Genomic DNA, 24,785 nt, shown 5'->3' on the forward strand with positions numbered 1-24,785 from the left:
AAATAATGTTTCCAGCCCAAGAGGCAGCTCTGCAAGTAAACTGCCTTGTATCAGCTTTCACTGATTTCTTTCACATATGGGAATAGTGCTGAAGTATGAAATAATTTTTGCACTGGTAAAGTCCCACGGATGAAGGTTTGTCTTGCTTTAATGAAACCCATAAAAAAGCCTCTTTTTATGACACACAAAAGATTAATATTGTAAAGTTTCTGCTGCTCTTCCAAGTGTGGTTAAAATTTTTGGATGAGTCTAAATTTTTGGCTGAATAGAATTTGGATTCATGCATGCTCACACAGAGTCAGGACACATCACAAACACTGGGAAACCCAACTAAACCAGAAGGGAATGAGCTGGAGGCAAAGACAAAAAGCAATTTCAAGCTATACATGTTAAGCAATTGTAATTTTTATCTTTGCTGTCTTCCCTGGTTTACAAATAAATCTCTACCATGGTGACATTCAGCACCCTCTAATATACAACCCCATCTTTTAAGAGCATCCTGTATATTGATCCCCAAAGTATGGCTCAAGCTCATTATCTTATAATCTGCTAGGTTAGGAAGAGCTCCTGGGGAGCCAACATATGGATGTACTGTGAGCACATTAGCAGCAGCTCAGCCCATTGCACTGAGCAGTGGAGCTGGGCACACTCTTTCCTTGTGGCCAATATGGTAATAATTAGGGCTGCTCTGTGGTTCAGTAGACTAAAAGATTTGACAGACCAAATTTGTCCCAGGAGTAATTCAAAGAAGATGGAGGAGTTACACCAGGAGTCATGGCCCACTGTGCTCTTCTCCTTGAAACCCCTGCTTGAAAATATGAGCTCTCTGCACAATGAAGTCTGGGCTACTTAACAGTAATTAGACAGCTACATGGGAAAGAATTACCTGATTGTGGGATGATTAATTAGCATGCTGTCAGATATGATTATCCTGGATCTAGGGAATGCAGCGCATTTGTTCTTTGCTCCTTAAAGATGATGATGGCCACATAAAGCAATTCTGCCCTAAATCCCTGAATGAACAGCACAAGAGCACAGGCAGGAGCACTCAGTACCCAGGGCTTTCATGAAGGTAGGAATATGCTGGACAGACTGACACAGCTCTGTCCTGTGACAGTAGGTCAAAACAGATAAGGAAACAGCTTCACAAAGACATCTGCACCATACCTCAAATGCACTCAGTGAGCCACTCCTGACATAAGTGTACAGCCTTCCAGCAGGAGAGCAGCAATTTCTGACCACCTCTGTTTGGCAGTGTAGGCACCATGCTTCAAGACCATCAGCTCCAAATTTTAGCATTGCAAATTTTTTTCAGCCTTGTAAATTTTAAAAATGCCTTTAGGGACTGGAGGATAAACAGCACATTTGCCTTTGGCTCCTGAGACACCAGGGAAAGGCAGGAAGGCTGATGTGATAGGGAGAAGCAAGATTTCCAAAACTGACTGCTTCTAGCAAAACACAGCCTGACCTAATCAATCAAACATGCCTTTTGTACAAGGGTGGAGCACACCTATAATGCCACCCTTGTGCAGTTTTGTAAAGTAGATTTGACACCTACCAATCTCCCTGGACCAGCAGCTTCATAAATTAGTGCAGGTAAGCAAGACAGGCATGTGCCTTCAGCACCATCCAGAGCTTTGATCCCTTCCCTGGCTGAGGCAAAGGAGCCCTGCTTTGCTCTGCCTTTCATTTGGGCAGGCTCTGCAGACAGAGGAACGGGGAAAAGCACTCTGGAAAATTATTAGCCCTTGAAATTCAGTCTCAAATTCCACCTACATGCACAGAAGTGCTGCAGCTAGAGATGCTCAGATAGAAAAGCTGGCCCAGCTGAGACCCAGGTACCTGTTCTCACTCCATGATGGACATCTTCTGTGACCTCAGTGGTATGCAGGCACCTGGCTTATCTGGAAACCAATCTGACTCTGCCACCAACCTGGGCCTTATCCCTGAACAGCTAAATTTATCTTCAGACTTGGATGAATAACAATTTTCTAGCTCCCAGAGAAGCTGCAACAGGAATTCATTAGAGCCTGTGAAGCACTTTGATAGTATAATAATGGAATAAGTATTGTAAATAGTTTTTATGCTAATTCCTTCATCTACATAACTCTGGCCTCTGCCTCCAGGAATTTAACTGATATATGGGATGTGGAATAAATCTCTCTGAAGTTACAAGCCTCTCTCCAAGCTTGCAGATCATTTCCACATCTCTCCACCCCACAGTTGTCTCTGCAGGATAAGGGAAAGCAGCTGCTGTGAGATGCTAATGAGTGGTAGCCCCAGTGCACTGGGAATTGTGCTGCTTCCCTCAGCTTTGGCACCAGCCTGCAGGGCAAACAAGAAGGATGGCAACCCCTTTAAAATCCCCCAAGGACTAAGGCCATGCCCACCCAGCTCTCTGGGATGGAGCTGTGTGTGGGCAGCTTCTCCTGGCTGGTCCATTGTTCCAGCTGGGGTCCTTCCACTCCTGTAAGTGAATGTCATTAGCACTTCTCACATTCCACCTCTCCTGCTGGGGCAGCTCCTGGCAAATTCTTAATTCCAGATAAACCAAAGCACCAAGGTGCTTCAGAACCAGCCCCTTCAGCAGCATCAGGAATAAAGTCCCTGTGCACTCTGGTGGCACAAAGCCTCCCAGCCACCACCTCCCTGGGAGCCTCAGCATCCCCACCAGGGTGCTGAGCACACTGTGCTGAGCTTGGCCTCTGGGTCACCCCTTAGCTAGACAGCTCCCAATTAACAGCCTTGTGTGGGCCCAACCAGCTCTAGACAATATTTTCAAATGTGACCACTGTGAAAGGAAAAAAAAAAAATAGGTCAAGGGGATTATGCAGGGTGACTAATGATTGCTGCATGCTGGGCTGAGATGTGAAGTCTGGCTGTGTTTTCAAAGGTGCATAATAATATGTCCTTGTCTGACCTGTGGTGCTGTTGACACTTTTTCTGAGTTGATGCCTCCTCACAAATCCCCATTAGGCTGGAAGCTTGAACACCCACCATGAATGATGGCAGCTGAGTGGAAGCACTATCAAACTTTGCAGAATTCCCATCTAAGTTTCACTTAATTTCTTAAAAGCCAGGCAGCAGAGGCAATAATTTAACTGTCAAGCCCCTTTGGAGTTGTTTGCTGAGGGATGTGGCTGCTGTTCTCAGATTTGGGGCAGCACAGGTTAATTCCATGCCAGTTCTCTGGAGCTGGACAGGAGATAAGAGGAAGGGGCTACTCTGCTCAGTAGAGCTGGCAACTACAGCCAGTGAATGTGCCCTGCCAGCCAGCTTGCCATCCAGACAGTCAGAACTTACAGTTTTATCCTTATTTTACTGATAGGGAGGACAGCATGGTATATGGAGGGCAGGGTCCAGCTGCCCTTCCCAAAAATCATGGGAGGTTCGTAGCAATAGGAAAATGAATTCAGCTGTTTTCTCTCCTGTCCTGTGTTTAGCACTAGAGTCCCTCCAAATACATCTTTCATTAACAGTGAAGGTAGAATTCATTTTTCTTGGCTGACAAATGTTCATTAGCCAAGTATCTGTATCAACTTCTCTGTCCTGGTCATATATTCCCCTTTCTAGCTACAGAAATTGGAAGAAAAAGCAACTCAGCTATAGCTCAGCCAAACCTACAGCCCCCCACAGGAACTCTGGGGCAACAAGTGCTGCAGCAGCCTGAGAGAATGACAGAGAGCAACCTCATGTTTCCCTTATGGTCCCTTCACAGGCACTGAGTCTATAAATATCAGCAGAGCAAAGTTTCCTCGACAAGCACAGAGGTACCAGGAAAAACACAACCCCTGGTTCAGCCTCCCTCTGAACAGAACTGGGAGACATTTGGTGTCAGACAGCAAAGCCTTCACAGGGGCTGCTGGCAGCCTGTGATGATGCCAGACTGGGGCTGCTGGGCTCAGCCTGGAGCAGGGAACAGCAGGTGCAGATCTGCTGGAGGAGGCAAGGCACCTTCAATTCATACATTTATTTCAGGATGCCTCAGGGAAAACTCCCAGCTTCGGCAGAAATGTACAGCTGCCCAACAAAGCTACGAGTGTGGGCAAGGCTGTGACAATATTAGCACCATCCAGGCTGACTTGCACCTTTTGGGTGATATTTGCATTTATACAAGGCATGAGGAAGGGCAGCACCCAGGTACATCCCCTAGCTGCCTGTAGATAAGATCAGTTTTAATTCCCAGGTGATTCTGCACTGACCAAAGGACAGAAATCCCTTGTTATAGCAGGAGCAGAGCTCTGTGACTGAACAGCTACAGCCCAGGCAAGGCCTTTCAGTGGGGTCCCACTGAGGCATTGCCAAGTCCAGGCTTGCAGAAGGTTTGAGCTCCTCACTCCTGAGGTACAGAATGCAGCAGAGGATCCACTTCTGCCCCATTGTTAGGTCTCTGCAATCACAGGCTGAGAAGAATAATTTTGTACAAATTCCCTGATTTAAATCAACCCCAAAGTGACTTTTTAAAGAAAAGCCTGCTGGAGCTAACAGTCTGATTGTTCCATAAATCAATTTCTTTCCCAAGTGTAAAATCTCCACTTGCTCATTCCGTGTCTTTCATCCTAATTAAACAGTGGAGTAATCAGCAGTATTGTCAATGCCTGGTGCTGCACAGATACTTCTGAATATACAATATTAGAGGGAAATGAAGCTAATGAAGAAGATTCCCACCTAGCATCTGCACCATGACCTACAGAGCAGACTGGAAACACCCACTGAAAGCCAAGACACCCCATGACTGTGGCAGAGTCCAGCCAAGGGCCTGCAGTGCCCCAAGTTATGTAAAGAACAGATCATGGAAGGGGCCCTCCCTGTGCTATATGTGACCTTTCTGTACCATTTCAGCAGGGAGCAAAATACCTCAAGTTACCTTTCACATTCCATTTCCATAATCTGCTCAAATTAAAACCCTGAACTACTCTTAAACACTGATCCCTGCCCTTGACACTCACCTCTCCCTTCTAATTAATCATGTTCAGTATGGAAGTGTTGGGATGCCAGGGGAATAGAGGCTGTGAGCTGTCAGCACAGGGGAAGCTTTGGGAGCCCCTGAGTCACCCAAGAAGCAGTTACAGATGTGAGGGTGTGTGGTGCACGTGGTTCTTGTTCCCCAGGGGCTCTCATGGAAGCATCAGGGCAGCCCCAGCCTCCTGGAAGTGGGACCTGGTGCCTCCCCAGGCAGACCTGCACACGCCAGCCATGCTAACAGAGGGGAGAGGGGATGTCCTGACCCAGTCTGAGCTCCTGGGAGCTTATTCAGGAGCGTCCTTCCTCTCTTGGGTATCAGCTCCTCCACAGGAATGAAGACATTGCATAGGAAGGTGAGTCCAGGCACAATGCAAGTATCTAAGTCAAACTAAACATGACCACTTCCCTCAGTAAATCCTGAAATACTCCTACTAGTGCTGCTTTCTTCCCTTCCCAATGTCCTTCTTCTAAAATGAAGTGATCCTGTCCTCCCAGGAGAGAGGAAAAGGGACACAAGACAGGCACTATAAAAATACAATCAAGAGGGTCTGTCCCTTCCTGTGGAGGTTTTTGATCTAGTAAGACCAGACACAAGCTAGAGGAAAAGCATGTCCCTCAAAAGTACAGCAAGTAATGGCCTGGCTCTAAGTCAGGAAGCATCTGATGATTTTGTTTATGGGGGAAAATTAGTGACCTTCAATAACTGCAGAGAAAGTGCTCCAGGACATTCCCCAGCCCCAGGACCTTGCCTCACAAAGCACATGGGGCAGCGTTATTCAGAACATTTCACTGCTAAAACTGTTCTTTGTAAGCCAGCAGGGTATCAGTCACTCTTGGCAGGGCACCTTCTGCAATATCTGAGCAAACTCCTTCCCCTTTGATATGAGAACCACGACATGACACAGGATGTCTCCTGATGGCAGTGTTTTGTCAGGGTGCAGCAATCTGAGAAGGCTTCCTCAGAGTTTCTTTATAGGCAAGGAATTGTACTAGAGAACAGCTGAACTCTGAATTTACTGCACAAAACTCCCTTTTATAATTCCCCATAATATCTCACCATTGCTTGGCAGTGAGACAAACAAAACATTTAAGTGCAGTTTCAAAACACAGTGGAAGGAGAAAGCTGATGATTTACTCTGCCACTTGACTAACAGCTTCCCAGGTGACAAACCTGTGGCAGCTCCCACAGGCAGATAACCTTGCAAAGTGTGATTCATGGTGGGATGGTTGTTGATCCTCCTGCTGAACAGTTCAGAGGAAAACAAATATCTGTGAAAGGCAATATTTATCTATTAGTCTCATAAAATGCTCTGCATTACTGATTTCCATAAAAATCAGATCTCAGAGGTGCAGTGAAATACTGACTTCATTCATTATTCAGGTCTCCTCACTTTTTCACAATAGTAACTAGTCTGTGAAAAATTCTGAGGAGTGACAAGCCATTTTAAATTCTGAAACTCTGAAAATCCAAAGAGAACCCTGTCAAAGGTGAAGCTGTAAGAGTTGGAAGGAGGGATAAATATGGGTAAAGCTCTTACTGTAACAGTCTCAAAAGCTTACAAGGTGGGAAGAAAAGTCCCAACCAGCTCAGCAGGAACACAAGCTTGTTTCTCTTATGTTCTTAAATTGATTTTTAGAATCTTAGAATCTGACAAACAGTTCTTCATGGTTCCTCAATACCCCTCTCCATTCTGGACAGGTTCCCCACCTTGCATGCACTAGACCCTTCCAAGATTGTGCCTTAGGGCATTATAACCATGTTTCATCTTCTGATGCAAGACACATGCCCCAGTTACCCACAGAAATCTTCCCCAATGGCATTAGCCTTCAAGGACACAATAATTAAGAACTCACTGGAGCAACAAACACCAATAATGTTTTCAACATGCATATGGCAACAATAAATGCAGAACAGTTACAGACACAGGAAACTTCTTGTGGAGAATATACAAAAATACACAAGGTTCTGTCTGTTGCTCTGTCACCAAAACAAGACAAACATCCTCTCTGTCAGTTGAAGAAGGTGGCAGCACAGCCAAGTCAGTGGAGAAGTTAACCCCATTTTAAATGAGGTCAGGCTTTGCTAAGAGTGCTACAAATAAATTTCTACCAAGCCAATGTACCTAAGCCCTGCCCTGTTCTATACAAATGGGTAGCCAAAACTCCATGATGTGTTTATCCCATATTTATGTATTTGCTGTACCTATCAAAGGGCACTTTCTCTCCTCCAGTCATTACCCTGCTTGGCTCCAATGGTGTTGCACAAACACACACTGAGAAAGCCTCTTCCCCAAACAGTATGTGGGGTGAGCAGAGACTGATGCCCAAAGGTAACAAACAGGCAGCATTCACACCAGGGCTGCCTGCTCACTGACTCTCAGGCTCCACGGCTCAGGACAAATCCAAACCTCTTGCAAAGTCAAACACTTTGTTATCACAGGCTGATTTAGACAAGCCCCAAGGAATCCCCCTTTTTGATATCCCTTTCTATTTTGTGCATTCCCTTTCCAAACCCTTCCCAGCCCTGGTGGTTCAGACTGAGCCACCAGATTCACACTGTCAGCCCAAAATGCTCATCAGCGTTTGCGTCAGCTCTGTGTCAACACTGCCGTGGTTATGTTATTGTTATTATCCCAACTTACACTTCCCAGCAGCTTATCATAGCTGAGTTCCAAAACAAGCCTGGGATCAGGGTACACATCCCCCCAAACAGGCTGCTCTGTCTCACAGCCTGTTCCCCAGCTGATGCTGGAGTCAGCTGGGCATTTACACCAACAGCCTGGCTAAAAAGGTGAGCCAAATAGCAAGTTTGGCAAATTAACCCTAATTAACACGGCCTCTCAGGGGCCTAATTAATCCTGCCTAGATTTCCATAAACTCAGAAAATGTAATAATTGACAGTTTCTTTCCTATTTCTCATCTGTAGCTGATGGAGCAAGGACAGTTTCTCTCCATTTTAGCCAGTGCTGAAACTGGTTTAGGTTCTGCAAGGAAAGAAATGATCTCCCTGTTCCATGGAGCTTAGGGTGAACCTCAGCAGCCTCTTGCTGGCACATAATTGCTCAACAGAAGCTGCATTTCTGTGCATCCCCATCCTAGCAGGGCCTCTGTGTCCCTGCCTGAAAGAAGGTCAAATAGCCCATATCTCTTCTTAATTTTTAATAGCAATTTCATGCTGTTATTTCAGCTGCTGGAGGCAGTGTAGCACAAATCCCTCAGGAGTAATTCCTAGATACTGTCTTGTAGGCTGGCCTACTTTTTCTTCCTGTTCAGTTACAAATTGCTTCTCTGAGCCCAGATGTGTGACAGCGCTGGCAAAGCCAAGCCTGCCTCCACCCAGACAAAGCCATTCTACACCGCAGCATGTAAAAAAAAAAAAAGAAAAAAAAAATTAAAAATCACCTTTTGATTCTTCTCCAGTTTCTACAAACAGACAGGATAATCAAGATCTCATTTTAGCTCTCTCAGCCCAGCTGAGTACTGGTTTAATTTTAAACAGTTCTGTTGCCTCTGGTGCAGGGCATTGCCACGGTCCTCCTGTGGCACTTCTGGGACACTTTGTGTGGCAGAGCAGGACCAGGTCACAGCCATGCCAGGAGAACCTGGGGCACACCTGAGAGAGCAGGACAAAGACCACGTGCTTCTGTGGGGACTTTGGATGTGGCAAGAGCTGGGACTGACCTGAGAGACAAAGGGAAAGGTGTCCTGGAGCGTTCCTCAGCGGGAAAAGAATTGGGCAATGTCATGAACTGTCTGGGTCACCTTGGTGGCAATTCCTGAGGCTACTGAAATGATGGGTTTGAACCCTGCAATACTGTCTCAGCACAGCAGCAGCTGTGTGACAGAAACCACTCCTGTAAGATTTCAGCTACGGAAGAATGTTTTTATTTTAGTGAGAGAGTTTCTAGCAGTATGTGCAGCTATTGTTTTGAAAAATGAAATACGCTACCTTCAAAGAACAACACTGCTCTCAGGTTCATCAGAGAAGTTAAAAGGCAGAAAAGAAGCAGTCAGATCCTTTTTATTTGCTTGTGCAATGAGGAATTTTGCTGGTTTTATCAGCTAGAACATCCCTCTGTGGTTGACTTTCTCTTTACAGTTTCATAGTAACCTGGAATCTTGGTTTTATCTATCAGCTTTTACACATTTACATAGAAATTTCTTCTTCTGAAAAAAAAAAACAACAACCAAACCCACAAACAACAACAAAAAAAGACACCAACCAATTTAAACCAATGTTATTTACTAAAAAAAACCCTATACTTCAATTTCACAGTCTTATCACTGTAAATATTCCAAGAAGAAGAAAGACAATTTTGCATTGTCCCACAATCTTCCATAAATCAAGCAGAAATTTCCCCAAACAGCATGGAGAAATGATACAAAGTAGAATAAGAAATTAAAAAAAAAAAAAACCCAAACCAAACCAAACCAAACCAAACCAAAACAAAACAAAGTAAGAAAGAACCAGTGTCAATTTATGAACTGGAAGACAAAGGTTTCCTTGTCAAGCAAGTGTCAAGAAAGCCAGTGAATGCTGTGTGCCCTGCCCTCAGAGAGCTACTTTTATTACAGATATTTGGTATTTGTGTATCAGCCAGGACTTGCTCACCACCCCCTCACTGAGCAGTTGCATTTCTTTCACAGGAACACAAAGCAAGGTGAGTGCTGCCATAATATTTCTTTGCTTTTGTTGCTAAGGATGCTGTACTCAGGACACACCACAGATTGAAGCAGACAGATTTTCAGTACATCAAACAAGAGGCAAAAGACACTAAACCACAAAGCCATACTTACCTGAAGGACTAAATCAATAGGGATGAGACCTCCTCAATAAAAGGGACAACTTTTAGCTTTCAGTCATTTCACAGCTTCTACCTAAAGATGATGCCACAGCCTAAATTGGTTTATCCAAGGATGGGAGGAATATTTTGCCATGGCAACTGACAATTTCAGAAAAAACACCCCCAAAACTGTGCTCTGTCAGAAAATCAGCAGATTAAAAGGTTGAAGATAATGACTCAGAAAGAAAATTCAGGTTGAGACAGAAAATGTCTATTAAGTGGTTCTGCCAAAGAGAGGGTGACAGGCTGCAGAATGGTAAAGCTCTGAATGCTACACAAAACTCAACCTGGGCCACAGAAAAGAAATACTCAAAAAGAAGAGAGATATAGGTAACAATAAGTGTACAAATGCCTTTGCTACGGGTGCCTGGAAGGATGCTCCAGTTGGAGCTTCATCTGTGCTGCCGAGTCACAGCTGTGACGTCTGAACCAGGCAGTCACACTTCCCCCTGGCTCAAACCACCCAGGCAAATTTAGCCCTAAGAAAGAGTAAATTTTAATTCAGACACAACCCTGTGGGGAAGCAAACAATCTCTGGCTCCTCACTGATTTGTGCTTCTGTTACAGGAGACAGTGGTTCACCTGCAAGAGCAGGTACTTAAATAAATTTCTACCATGGGCAAGACAATTTACCTAAGTATTGCACATTCTATACAAATTTAAACCAGCTAACTGGCAGGATTTGTACAAAAACAGTCACAAATTCAGCCCAGATGCTGGACTCTCACAGGGCCCTACCTGAATCAGCACTTTGCACTGAGACATTCCATTCTGAGGGCTGTGGCTTCTCTGCCAGGTCACCCCCCAACCCCTGCTGGCACTGGAATTGCATTTGGGGTGTTGAGCCAAGAACTGCACAGGAAAAGATTTCTCCAGCCTATAGGCTCTAAGATCTCAGAGTATTTTGTTGATCCAGCCCCGGATGAGACAGGCAAAAACTCAGATTTCTCTCTAAAGAAAACCCAAAACGCATTTTGAGAAAAACAAGAATTATTTTTGACCAGGCCAGAGCGTGTTATTTCTTTTGAGTCATTTTATGTGTATTTTATACCACAACTGAGCAAAAATGAGTCAGGGGCAAAGTAATTTCCCCTTTAAAAATGTCAGTGTGTGATGTTCCACCAAATCAAAAATGCAAGCTGGTTTTAAAAAAAGAAAATAATCCTCAATCTCTTTTATGGCTGTGTTTGGAGGAGCTGGCATTTATTTTGTTGAAAGGTGCCTGCCTTGCCCCAAGTGCAGAACTGCTTATTGGCAGTACAGCAGTTCTTCAGGGCAACATTTCAGAATCAGCTTGAGCAGCCAGAGAGGCAGGTTATTTTTATGCAGGTGTTTTGACCAAGGACAGTTATTTTTGCATGTATGCACAAACCTAAAAAATAAAATTCAGAATATCACCAGGTGAAAGCAGGCAATTTCCATGTAAATGAATTCCAAATGGTGGCACACCATGCTCTTCATTGCTCTTGGTAATTGCTCACTGGGGGTTTCTCAGCAGTTGTAGTTAATGTTGCTTTCTGATGCTCGGAAAAAAAATAGGAAAAATGAATTGCTGAGAGTACTGCCTGTAGAGGTTACAATAAACTTCTCAGTGGTGCAGACAGTGCACAGTGCCTGTGGAAAATCCTGCCTAGGAACAGGCACTTTTCCCTCTCTATAACCGCATGGCTGTACTTTACCAAGCTTTGCTACCACCTCACCCCTCCAGAAAGGATTCAGACAACGACCTTGGGAACAACCCCAGATGTTGATCCAACACCTGCCAGGGGCTCAGAAGTGTTTCTACCAATTTCAGCAGGGGCTGGAATCAACCCTGAGGCTGGGCCTCCCAAAAGGCCATCTCTGGAGATGCTGAACATATTTATTTCTCAGGGGGTGCAGCAGAAGCTGAGGGGAAGGAGAACCTGGCAGATTGAGGAGCACCAGATCTAACACAGAGCTCTGGATGTAAGAGGTCCCATGGTGGCAGCAGGACTGTTCCAGATTGCAAGGCAAGATGTATTCTATTGCCATCTGTATGGCAGTTGTCTGCTGCCAAGTGGGCAATGCTCCTTATCTCTCTCCCTGAGTGATCATAATCAACAGGGGGACATCTGCTGATAAGGGGCTATTGAATGTCACCACATGACTGATAAGAACTATAGCATCCCACTGTGAGATGCTCCGCCCAAAGGGAGGAGCCAAGCATTCCTACCCAGATATAACCTGGAGATTCTGACACACCAGCACAGCTCTTCTCCACTGGACTCCCCAGAGGAACAGCAGCTGCTTCTACTCCCACGGATCTGCGGAGGAAGAATACACCCCTTTCCTACAGGACTGCCCTGCTCCAACAGAACCACGCCTGACACTCCAGGAGAGCTGCAGCCCTTTTCCAACTGGACTGCTACCAACACCCTGACCCACAGGGTGTCAGGTTGTGTTCTGACTCTGTCAGTATTGTTCTAGTGTATTGCATTGTTTTATTTTATCCTTTTTTTTTTCCCTTCCCTGTTAAAGAACTGTTATTTCCTGCTCCCATATTTTTTTGCCTGAAAGCCCCTTATTTAAAATTCATTGCAATTCGGAAAAGTAGAGAGAGTTTGCATTCTCCATTTCAGAGAAGGCTCCTGTCTCCTTTAGCAGGCACCTGTCTTTCCAAACCAAGACAAGGACATTGGAGCCCCCCCAGCAGCTTGGCGAGGGGAGCAACTTGCAAACAGGCACTGTGGGATCCCAGGGGGGCAGAAACACCCCAGGTGCCGAGCACAGGGAGGGGAACCTTCACACTAAGCATCTGCAGGGCTGGAACACAACAGTGCTTTCTGTTGGGAGCTAACAGTGACTGAGAGCATGGGGGTGGTGCAGAAAACTGGAGGATGATAAGAAACAGGGGAAAAAAGCTTCAGTTTGATGTATTTAACACTGCTTGTCCTTACCACACTGACTGGCTTCTTCTCTTGGCCATTGCTTGAAAAGGTATTTCCACCTTAACCACTTGGGTGGTTTTTTGTTAAGATAGGAGTGTCTCCACTATTGCTGCCACAGAAAGAGGGAGGAAAGATGGATTTCACATTATGATTGGAAACATCTGTATCTGATGTTAGGGAAACACTATCAAGAAAAACCTTCTAACAAATGGGGGCAGTTATTCTCTCCAGTGGTGGAGTCATTGCTTCTAAACACAGAATATAGGAGATTAAAATTTAAAATATTCTGGTTACATGCTCTCCTGCTACCTTCTTCCACAGCCTAGTGAAAAACCCATTTGTATCACATTGTCTTCACAGTGCAGAAGGTGCCCTCTGCTCTGACACAGATGTCTGGAGATATCCTCAAGAAGCTAGTGGGGAAAAAAACTTTTTCAGAAGCTGGTGAGGGACTCCTAATTGCTACTGAAAATATTTTCAAAGCAGCAGATCAGCCAGCAGTCCCAGCTCCATCCCAGAGGCAAACACAATTTATTTGTCATGTTTCAACAATTTTTCTGCTGTTCATACAGTGTAATTAATCACTTGGCAGGCAGGGGAACACACAGAGGACTGAAAAGACAACTCATTCTTTGATATGCAGGGATCATCCTGTACTTTGGGAAGAGACAGATTCACTCTTATTTACAGATGGGAACAGAAAGAAAAAGGTATGTGGCAACTCAATACAGCAGCAATTAATAAGAAACAAACTGCTTTGATTGAAACAAGGACCCTGCCATGATTGTTCCTTACAACGTGCTCTTCCACTGGGTTTGCACATACAGCTTTTGGCCATTGATTCCAGATGAAAAGGCATGGGAAACTCACATGGGAAAACAAATAGAACACTCAGAAGTGCCTTGCTAGCTGATGGTGAGAGGCTCTAAGGTCTGTCACTCAGCCCCCTCTTCTGTCACCTGTTGGGGTGGTCTAGATTCAGGCTCCCTTCTGGTTTGAACAGCCAAAATACGCCAGGTGAAGAGCTGACAAAGGAGCTCCTGTTCTGATTCCCATTTCCCTAAACTTAGGTGCTCAGACAGAAGAGCACCTAGACCCACACCACTGCTTCTCAGGGCCTGCAAAGCAAATCTTGGCCAGAGAGCTGCAGATGCAGCCAGCCTAATTCCCTGTGAGTCCTGTGGCTAGTGCTCCCAGCTGGCGGGGTGCCTGGGAAGGCTCAGAGCCAGCCATTTGGAAATTCGAGACACAGGCACTCTGCTTTGTTTGAGCTGGCTCAATCTGGGCCTGGCTTTTCACACACAAACTTCAGCTGTGGACTTTGTGTTGGTTACCATCTCCAAAAGGCTGTCCAGGGGCTCTGAAGTGCTGCTAGATGCCTGCCACAAAGCAAACTGGACTAGGGAGACTTTTGTCTCCCTTCAAACAGAAGCCAAAACAAGAGTTGAGGCCATAGCAGCAAACACTGGGAAAGGAATTTGGGATTGACAAATTGGCTGCTGGCAATTCTGAGTATTTCTATTACCTCTCTAAAGGCTGTGAGTGACAGAAATTATACTAATGAACAGCACTTGACTGAAGCAGTGCCTCAAATGGAGCACAATTCAGACTTTAACCAAATCAACAGACTCAACTCACAGACACACAGAAAAGGTTTATTTCTATGTCCCAAAGCTGAAGAGCTCTAGAACTGCTGTCTCCTAACTGCAATCCCATCCTCCTAAGTTTCTTTGGAGCAGCTGTCTCTGGTCCAAAGAAAAACACACTCTGCAGCCTGAATCGACATTGATGGAAGTCAGTGGGACATCCTGTAGGAACCCATCAAAGTGACACTCTGTGTTCTGCATATCACACCTTAACAGCCTTGAGCTCAAGGGCAGAGCTCTCTATTTGCCTGTGGTATCACTCACACAGCCTCTCAATACAGGCCATTAAGGACCTTCCATGGAATGGCCCTTACATTTTGAATTACATACACAATAGGATTTTTCCTGGCTTTTTTTTTTTTTTTGGACAAAGTTTTCAGACATTAAAAGCTTGTTGGCTTTTGCTCTTTGTTTACACTGAACAAAAAGTAAAACCAGATAATTTAAGAAATGTAAAATTAAATGCCCCAAGCTCCTGGTATCAGGGGGTTTTATATACCCCTTTAAATTAATTGCTCTCAGTTGATTTTAATTAAAGGCTGGAGGCTTGGCAGTTTCTTCTTCCCCATGCGACTCAACATATGCCAACAGCTGGACCACTTCAGCACCTCACAGCGGCTCCTGCCCCTTCATCCCACCTCTTCAAATTACCTTTCCCTTTCCAGTTTGCTGCCTTTGGGCTCCAGAGAGCTGCAATACAGGGAGGGGGCTCTTGGGAGGGGAAGCAAAAGTAAAAGCAGAGGATGGAAACTTCATTTCAAGGCATCAATGCAGAGACAGCACAACGATGAATCAGTCAGTACCTGCCTTTGTGTAACTACCTGCCTTTTTATCCCAGCCCCTTGGGTGGAATAAAAAAAGATGCATTCCCTTTTAAAGCATCTATTTGTACATCATAGCCGTTGTGTCCTTCTCCTGCCTGGGAATTTGAGTGCACTGAGAATTAGAGACACATGCAAAGGGCTGGGCTGAAAATCAGATTAGACAGGCAACTATCACTTGTGCCAATGGGAGCTGCCCACAAACTTGATTACAGCACCAGGAATTCACACTCATTAAGATCTGGGAGATGCAAGGACAGCGTTTATGTTTGCCATACGTTCTTCTTTGGGAACGGGGAACAAATGCCATGAACGGTGATAGCCTCAAATCCACCGACCCTCAGTTCTCCTCTGCTTCAGCAGCTAGAAAATTCCAACTTCTGCCAGAGCAGAGGATCCTCGAGGCGGGAGCAGAGGCTGCTGACGCCTTTCCCAGTCTTTAGCTGACATCTAGCGAACAGTTTCCAAACTGCACCTGGAGGACCTGGAGATGGGAGATGGAACCAGCCCCTCCGGAGAGCAGCGGTGCACAAGAGCTGTGGGATAAGCGTGGGATGTACAGCAGCGCACACCATTCCCTGTTCTCTCCCCACCCCGACAGCTCACCTGGCCTGGGCAGGTGTGGAGGGACCTGGCTCTGCTCCCAGGCTGCACAAATGCCCCACTGGCTCAGTTAAAGCAGACAAACACTGCTGCAGGACCCCACTGCAGTGCTGCCACCCCCTGCAGGGACCATCCTGGGTCTGGGGGACATCGGGAGTGACCAGCAAGGCTTCCAGCACAGTCGGGTCAGATCAGCTCTTTCTGAACAGGGAGGGTCACCCTCTGCCCCCTCCCTCTCCCAGAGGCAAAAATCCAGCACTCAAATGGGAAACTCAGGATTAGCAACTGCAACTCCAACCCCCAGGCTCTCCTGGAGGATGGATGGCAGAAGAGGTGCAGTTTGCAGAGTTTTGCAGTTTGTCTTCAAGAGCTCTCCCCAGCACATCTTTGCATGACAGCAGATGTGGAATCTCTCAGGAATACAAACCCAACTGCCACCTGCACTCTCAGTGTCAGAACCAGCCTGACACATCTGCACAGCAGCAGGGGAACACGGGCTGTGTGCAGAGCCTGTTGGCATTTTACAGCCTCTGTCAGCTACTGCAAACCCAGGAGCTTGGTTTATGGCATCTATTAAGGTAACCAAGCAACAGCGTGGGGGGTGTCTGTGTCATCAGTTAAAAAACCAGGGCTTCAGAGACAAGCAGAGTGGTGATGGGCACTGAGGTGCAGGAAATGTCTCTGTATTTTTTGTGAAACCATTCTGTGTAACTGCAGCTCACCAGCACACTTATCACATCTTTCCTCAACACATGAGAATTGTCCTCACACTTCACGACCTGTGAAGATAAAATGCTTTTCCTGTTGCTTTCTGTATCATTTGCAGTCTGTAGCACCACTGACACACTTCTCTGAATGCACGATGCTAACTGCACATTTAATCTTTACACCGGTGGAGGTGATTAAAGCCAAAGTAAAGGAAAGAAGGGACAAAGAGATGCTAAAAAGAAAACTTAGCAGTGCTCTACTTCTTAGACTGCACAAACACTGACAAATTAAGGATACAAATGAGGACCTTTAATGGTTTAAAAATATGCTACACCCACCAGCCAAAATACAATAAAGGTTTCCAAGGTGTATTGTTTCTGCTTCCCAACAGCTGTTGAGGCCCTGTTTATTATCTGCAGACAGTCCCTAAGGACTTGTTCACCTACAAAGTTTGACTGATTTAATTAGATACAAATCAGTGTTTTCCACTTGAGAGGGGCCAGCGAGCTTGCACAGGGATCTCCCTTCACAGCCAGGTGAATACTGAGGCTTGTAAGAGGAACATTACCTAAATGCTAAATACTTTCCCACCAGTTAACCCGTGTTAAATGCAGCTAAAACAGTATGGATGGCTTGCTAGCAGCCATGAACCCAGGAAGGAAGAGTCAACAGGCCAAGTAAAACAACAACATTTACAATGATCCAACTCCACATCACTCCAGAGCCTTCCTCAGCCCACCAACATGAGACAGGAACAGTGCTTCTCTTACCTGGTAATAGTAATCAACATATTGTGGCTGGTAGTGCTGGGGCTCAGAGTTTTCAGGAGACAGGACATCTTTCAGTAACTCTTCACAGCCTGGCAAAGAGAAACAAGAGGAAGTGGTCAAACCAAGAGCTTATCTTCCATTACATGGAGAGTGGAGGAAGACACACTGGTTTCTAGCCAATATGTATGCACAAAACCTTGGAAGGCAGCTTTGGGATTTATTTAAACACAACTCTGCCTTCAGAGTTCTGCCCAGCACACATTCAACACGTGGAACTTGAAAAGTGCAATTATCTCAGCATGGATACACTGGCCTGCAATGAAATTGAAAGCTGAGCATTGCTTGGCTTAGTAAACTACCCTGTGGGTACCAACCCACCTCTGACCAAACCCAGGCTCTGGAGTCAAACACCGAATCCAGGCTTGCCATGAGCTACCAACTGCTGCACATCAGGGTCAGGTGGAGCTGCTTCTCATTTTCTCTGGTCAAAATGACAAAGGGGCAATGCCTAAGTGTCACAAATCCCCCTTCAACCAAAGCTCTGTCACAGGGTGTTTCACAAGCAAATATCTATGCACTGCAAGCAGAGATTTGAAGCTTGTGTGTTTGCTTTTGTTAACAACCACATTAAGAGCTGGAAAAATCAATGTCTGTGTTTCCCTCGGTCCTTCTCTCATCTGAAAACCTGAGACAAATATAGAAACACTGAAATCACCAGATGCCTCATTCCTCATTAATTACCAGTGACTCCACTTGGCAGGGTGAGCTGCAGAAGGCAGAAATGTCAGACCAGGTTATTTTAGAGCACCCTGGGCCCAGACTGTGTGAAACCTTCTCAGCATGTGTTGTGCACTGTCCTGCTTGGAAGCTGCAATTGCCCAGCAGTTTTTCCTTCCTCCCTTCCAGCCCAGCACTAATACAATGTATTTGGCTGTGACATTCCACAGGGGTACCACGGGGATGGAAGGAACTGTGAACTGAACAGGTTCCTATCATTAGCTGACCTTCTCTCCTAGTTTTACATGAAGGAATAACATCTGTAGGGATGAGGACATGTTGTGGTTTGTGGTTATGGAGAGGAGTCCCTTGCAAAGGAAAGGAAACCAGAAAAAATGACCAGAGGGAGAAGCCTAACAGGGGGATCACTGTGGTGGCCCTGTCTGCCACACACATGTCGAGGCACCTGCTGGATGGAGACATCACAAAGACTTCAGAAATGTCACAGGGAAAAGGCAGCAAGACTTCTTTTCCTTTTTCACCTTCTGCAGCAAAGTGAGAGCCTCAGGTGGTACTGAGCAGGTAAATGAGGATAAATGAAGCTGTTAAATATCCACTTTGCTGGAGAGGTTAGTGGCCAAGAATGTGTGGTAGGGTCACTTCCCAAAGAGGAGTTTATCTGTGATTAACAATCAAAAACATAATCTACTGACTGACAGAGGAAAGATGTTAAACTTGTTTGCCTGGAGAAAGCATCTTTCTACATAACTTGCCCTACCTGTAACTTGTCACATTTCCCACCCAGCCATAATCCTTTTCTTCCTCTTGGTTTTAGCTTAAAGTGCTCTGTGCTTGCCTAAGGTTATTTGCTAGTCCTCTCACAGAGGAAAATTCAATTTATTGTTTCTACTTTTTGACATTAACAACTAAAGCTTATTGCTCATCAAACTGCCTTGTGCCAGCACCCACTGTGAGACTCATCACATGCATGAGGTGGAGCAACTACCCCTCAAAGTGAATTACCTCCAGAAAAAAGGAAAATAAATACCAAGTGCTACACAGTGGCTGCAGGTTAGTGTAATGAACAGAGCATGTTTACAGTGTTCTGAAATATCTCAACAATAATAGTTTACACCATAATTCCAAGCTTTACTTCCCTAATACAGCTGTGCTAACAACAGTGCTCTCCTAATTTTCTTTTCTTTTTTTTTTTTTGGTGGGGAAAAGTCACAAAAGTTGTGGGTCTTCAAATAAGGATTTAATTGCCCAAAACAAGGGTGTGAGAAATGTTTCTACCTTGCCTCCTTTCAAAAGGCCAGCCAGACTGGTCTGTCAGAGCTAGAGTCACAAACAGCTCCCAGATCACCAGGGTCTGAAACGCAGAATCTTCTGTGTCCCCTCTTTGCTGTTCATTTCTTATCTAAGATTACTCCTGATCACATTTCATTTCCCTTGTCCAATAGGGAGAACCACTTCATGATAGCTCTTGCCTGTCATTTATTCAGTAAAAACACCAGGGAGAAAAGCAATGCCTCCTTTGCATCCAACTTCTGCACCAGAGCCAGCTGACCCAGGCTTTTACAGCCTGATCCAGAACCTGGCCAAGCACCAAATCCATTTCCAGAACATCAGCAGCCCTTTGATCCAATTTGATTACCAAACTGCATAGCTTCAAATGGCAAACAAAGCCAAATCTTGCTTTTACTGCAGTCACAGACTGAGTTTCCATTGGTGCTGGCAGATTCAGGGTTCACCTGAGCCAGTCCCCTTCTGCCAAGGTGAGTTTTTAGTGGGGAGATGTCTGGGTGTGCAGCAGGCAGCATCCCCTGTGCACTGCTCTGCAGGCAAGCTGGCATCACAGCCTGGCTCTCCTCATCCTCCTGGGCAGATCTGCATGTCATTATACTCCATGGAAAAGGAAAGAAGAGAAGGAAATCTGTGAGACCATTTTCCTCTGAGATTACTAACCCACATCACCACTACCTTGCAGACATCTGAACCTGTCCCAACATCCAGCAAATCAATGAAAAAATGGCCACTGGCTTCAAGAATCTCAAAATTGTGCTACTCTTTTTATCCCTGTTAAAAACTGGGTTTTAAGAATAAGTTCTGCATTCTCCTCTTCTCTTTGAGGACACAAATTGGAATCTCTTCACCCTGGAGGACTGATGCTGAAGGTCTTTTCCTGGGTCCTTCTTTCACCCCTTATCACCAGGAAGGGGATGCACAGTCAGGTGATGAATCAGCTTTCTTATTCAGTGTTTTTCTGCAACAGTGCCAATACAACCGCACCTTTTGTTCCCCTCATCCAAATATAATTTGAATTTTTCAGATACTCCAGGAGGGTTCCACAGTGGTGTAACATAGAGAGAGAACACTGGAGTGTCTCCAGTGCTGTGCCATGTGTGCTCTTATTACCTAGGACATGTTCTTACTGGAACACATCCTGGCTTGCAGCCTGGGAAGTGCAGTGAGCTAAATTATTGTACCACAGACAGAAAACAATGACAAATCAAGATTTACTCTGGCAAATCTCAGTATGGAAATAGGAAGGTACTGGACAAAGATTTGTTCTTTGCTAGCAGAACCACTCCTGAGCAGAACCCCACGTGCTGAGGTCTGCAGAACTGCCATGGTGGGTATTTCAAGCTGGGCAGCAGTGTGCACCCAAGGCTAGCATCTGTCCAAAAATAACCCATTGCAATGAAATAAAGGAATCATTCCTGGCTGCTTTAAGGGCCTCTTGCACTAGAGATGTCCTATTACTGCTATAAATCTGTTTTCCCAGAAAAGGTAGAACTGAAAGCCACTTACATGGCTGATTAGAGAGATTTCATTTGGATGTCTACCTGCATCATAAGATATTAATGTGCTCAGTGTTCTCTCTCCTTTGCTGCAGTTGGTAAAATTTCATCTCCATTTCTGGGCAGCACTTGGCAAGAAGACCTGCACTGCAATAACAGTGAGGAAGCAGGGAGAGGAAAGAGCAAGGCAGGAATAGCTCCAGGTCCTTGTGCAGCCCCTGCTGCAGCTCCAGGGCCGTTTATGGAGAATCAGTGGGAAAGGCTGTGCTCAGAGGAAATCACTGGGACAGACTGCCAGCAAGCTTGTGTCTGGAGAAAGGACTAAACAATCAGATCACAGAATGAGAGTGGCCAGAGCTGCTGAAATTTCTTTCCTGGCTAAAAACTCCTGATGAGCCAGCACAGAAGCAGCTCCTCTGTCCATTCAAGAGACTCTTTGACACGTGGATGTGTGCAAGTTCTAGTTCAACGAAGCACTGAGTCACTCTCTAGCCTGGTCTGTCAAAATTATAGGAGTTAAAAATATTTATCCTAATACTACAAATGCAAAAGCAAACACAATTCATTTGGCCAGAACAAAGTCATCTTCAGTCCTAAGTAAAGAGGATGAAAGTCATTTACAAGTCACTGAAGGGGAAGACATCAACCTTTAACTTTTTCAGTTCACTCAGTGCTAGACATGATATCCCTTATGAGATAATTTTAGGAATTTACAATCAGTTTTATTTAAAAATGCTTTTCCCACCCTAACAAAAATTCAATTTGCAAACAGACATTCTGGCCACAAATAAACTCAATTTTAGAAAAGCTGTTACCTGCAAATGTTCCAAGAAGGAGATTTAACCCATAACACATCAGACAATTTTCACAGGCAATTAAGCAATTTTAATACTACAGGAAATCAAATCTGGTTACCTAATTGAATCTAGTTTGTTTCTGGCATTTTTCCTAACAGCAAGAGCTTTTTACTTTATCTGCCCTTGGATCTTTAGTGGTGTATTAGACTCATTTATGGTTTCAGAATGTATTTAGTGAAATTTAGTGAAGTCTTAGAAAACTCTCAAGTACTTTCAGGAGTAGCCAATTTCAGTTCATTGAGCAGCTATGAGTAATTAATTCCAGGAGAGCTCAGCTCTTCATGTTCACTGACAGTCCTCATCCCTGCACCAGCCCAAGCACCACCCCTGTCAGTGTGTTATTCTTACAGAACAGACAGATCCATCAGATCATCTCCAGTTACAGCCTCATTGAAGGCTGAGATCTACAGCTACAAACCTAAATGGTTTGTGTAGACTTTGGGGTTTTCTGATGTGCTTTACTGGAATTCCCATGCTGGTGCAGCTGTCCTGGTCCTAGATATTATAGGCAAATAAACTCCCTTTTGCATGACTGCAACACACCCATCTCTCAATCCATGCTGGATCTTCAGGGCACAGCTGGCACAACACTTTTCTCAGCTATGGAGCTGCAAATTAGATTTTATAATTAGTTAAAGGAGATGGCCAGGACTTGGCACTGGTTTTGTGAGAAATATGTTTGCTTGCAGCATCGGAATGAAACTATAAAAGCTATTAAGAAAAAAAATAATCTCCAGTGAAACAGAAGGCCACAAATACTCTGCTTTAGAAAACTTTGTTTTCTAAAAAATACAGCATCAATTTTCATAGCCTATCATTTTCGCATTTATTCACAGTCCAAATAACCTGTCATAGTCTGAGCTAGCAGAACAGCCAACATCCCTTTTGGAACATTTCTTTGAAACAATGGGTAAATTTGTATTCTTGGAATTTCCATTAAAAAGTGCTAGGAACTCACAGAGAAACATATCTACTTTTTAACTTTTAGGTTATATATTAGCTTGCTTCTAGAAGCTTTCCAACCAACTGCAGTAATTAGATGCCTCAGGATCTAGGGAAGCACAGAGATGGATTTTTGAAGGCACATAATGGTCTGTGTTACTATTTTGAAGATTCAAAGGTTGCTATTGCTGCAGGTGGGGAAGTGCATAAATTCACAGCTGTGCTTCTTCCACGTGTTAATGAATATGAAGGAGCTCCTACAACTCTCCATTTTCAAATTCCATCACTAAAATGTCCTTAAAACTTCTACAGCATGAGGGAAAGACTCCCTTGCTCCAGGAGAACAACAGGCTGTATGATTTAACCTGCAAAAACAGTGATTCTGCTAAAGCACACAGATTCAGGAATGCAGAAATGCTCTGTGCTGACATGGCTCAGTCCCCCCCGTTATAAAAGCCATGACCCACCAAACACTGCCCAGCAGTCAGCACTGTCTTCATGGGTAAAATAAGCTATAAAGTCAGAATACATCTGCCTTTGTACTTTAATTCTGTATTAATCTGTGTTCATACAGTACCCTCTCATCACTGTGAGCTGTAACACCGAGGGCAGCAGGGGGAGCTCCCCCTTTATTTGTCAGGGTTTGGGTACTTTAAAGCAGAATATCAAAAGAAAGAGGCCATTGGAAAGACAATAGAAATCTTAGGATACAAGGAACAGGTCAGACTCAATTAGAGCCTGGTCCTGCAAACATATCTGACTGTGGAACCCACCAGCCTGCAGAGCACAAGGAATTAACAGCTCCACTCAAGCCTTTAAGTATTACAAGTGGCAGAAAATATTTACTGGATCAGTACAATATAAATTCAGAACAGCAAAAACAGTCATTGGCTCTGCTGAGCAAACAGTAATGGTTCCCATGCTGACCCTGCTGAAATTAATGGGAATTCAGCCTTTGAGTGATATTCTGGCTGCTCTCAGTGTCTCTGAGCAGTGGCACAAAGCACTTAGGTAAGAGGCTACAGGTGTTATTTCATGGCAATTGCTCTACAGGCAGACAGTCATTAAAGCCCTGCAGGCAGCAGATAGAGAGGGCAGCTTGAGCACAAGTGAAACCTTCATACTCTGGCATTCCAATGAAATTGCTGCAAAGCTTTAAATTTGATGGCAAGCCTATCCCTGGCTCTGGCAGAGCCTAATTGCATGGGGAAAGCAGCCTGGGCTCAGCACAGATGCTGAGGCAAAGTCCTTTAATCCACAGAAGAGCAGCAAAAGAAGCAAAGCTTTCCATAAATAGCAAGCACCACACTTGTCCAGTATTCCACCCCAGAGACAAAGTGGGAAGGAGCTCCTTCAACACCTTCTGCCCTCTGGCATACTTCCCTCTACTTGAACAAATCTCCACCACTTCCCAAGGTCCTCCTGTCAGTGAGATTGCTCAGCCTTACCCACAGCTCCTGCTACTCAGCAGCTGAAGGAAATTCAGTTTTCCAGTCCCAGCAGCTGCTGCAGAGGTACATGACCCATATGTCATGAGGTTTATGCAGCTCCAGGAGGAAACAAGGATTGATGTCCATTTCTAAAGGAACACAGCCCTTCTCATGTGTACCATGCAAGAGTAAATAATGCCCTGGTTTAGGCCAAGCTGCAGATTTTAGATCCAGGGCTAGAAGTTTCTCTCTCAGTTACAGAGGATTAAACACTTAGATGTTTGGGATTTTTTTCAAGTTCCAGTATTTAGCTTTTCACAGAAATTCAACCCTGGATATGAAATGCTCAAACCAACATCATCAGAGGTCAACTCTGATTTCAATCTATTGCTCTTAGATGTCTGAATCCTTGTGATTTAAATAAATTCAAGGCACTGAACCACCAAAAAACCTTGACACTATATCACCTCTGTGCAGTAAACAATTTCATCACCATACTATAAAGGCAAGCATTTTTAAGACAAATTAATTTGAAATCTCATAAATAAGAAATATAATGTAAGAAATGTAAGGCATTAGGATTATAAAGCTTGAATTTAAACATTTGGCTTCCATTTCTAAGAATAGCATAACTTCATACTCTATTACTGAAAACCCCAGTGGATTTATAGTAGCATCTCATTTTGCTCTATTAATCTGACTGCCCCAAGCAATTGTAATAGGCTGAGATGTCAAAGAATCATATTTATAATCTGTTTCTGCCAAGACA

General features: G+C 44.6%; 1 protein-coding gene across 1 annotated transcript in view; it reads right to left on the reverse strand.

The window, feature by feature from the left end:
- RAB11FIP4 (RAB11 family interacting protein 4) overlaps positions 1-24,785 on the reverse strand; it is a gene marked incomplete at its 5' end in the record, with an annotated part of 115,401 nt that overhangs the window by 51,364 nt on the left and 39,252 nt on the right. The window contains one exon of the mRNA XM_084218448.1: positions 17,267-17,355. Within this exon, the coding sequence (XP_084074574.1) occupies positions 17,267-17,355 (89 nt within the window). The remainder of the gene's footprint in view (positions 1-17,266; positions 17,356-24,785) is intronic.

Source organism: Fringilla coelebs (genome assembly GCF_963513975.1).
Source record: "Fringilla coelebs genome assembly, chromosome: 19".
NCBI lineage: Eukaryota > Metazoa > Chordata > Aves > Passeriformes > Fringillidae > Fringilla > Fringilla coelebs.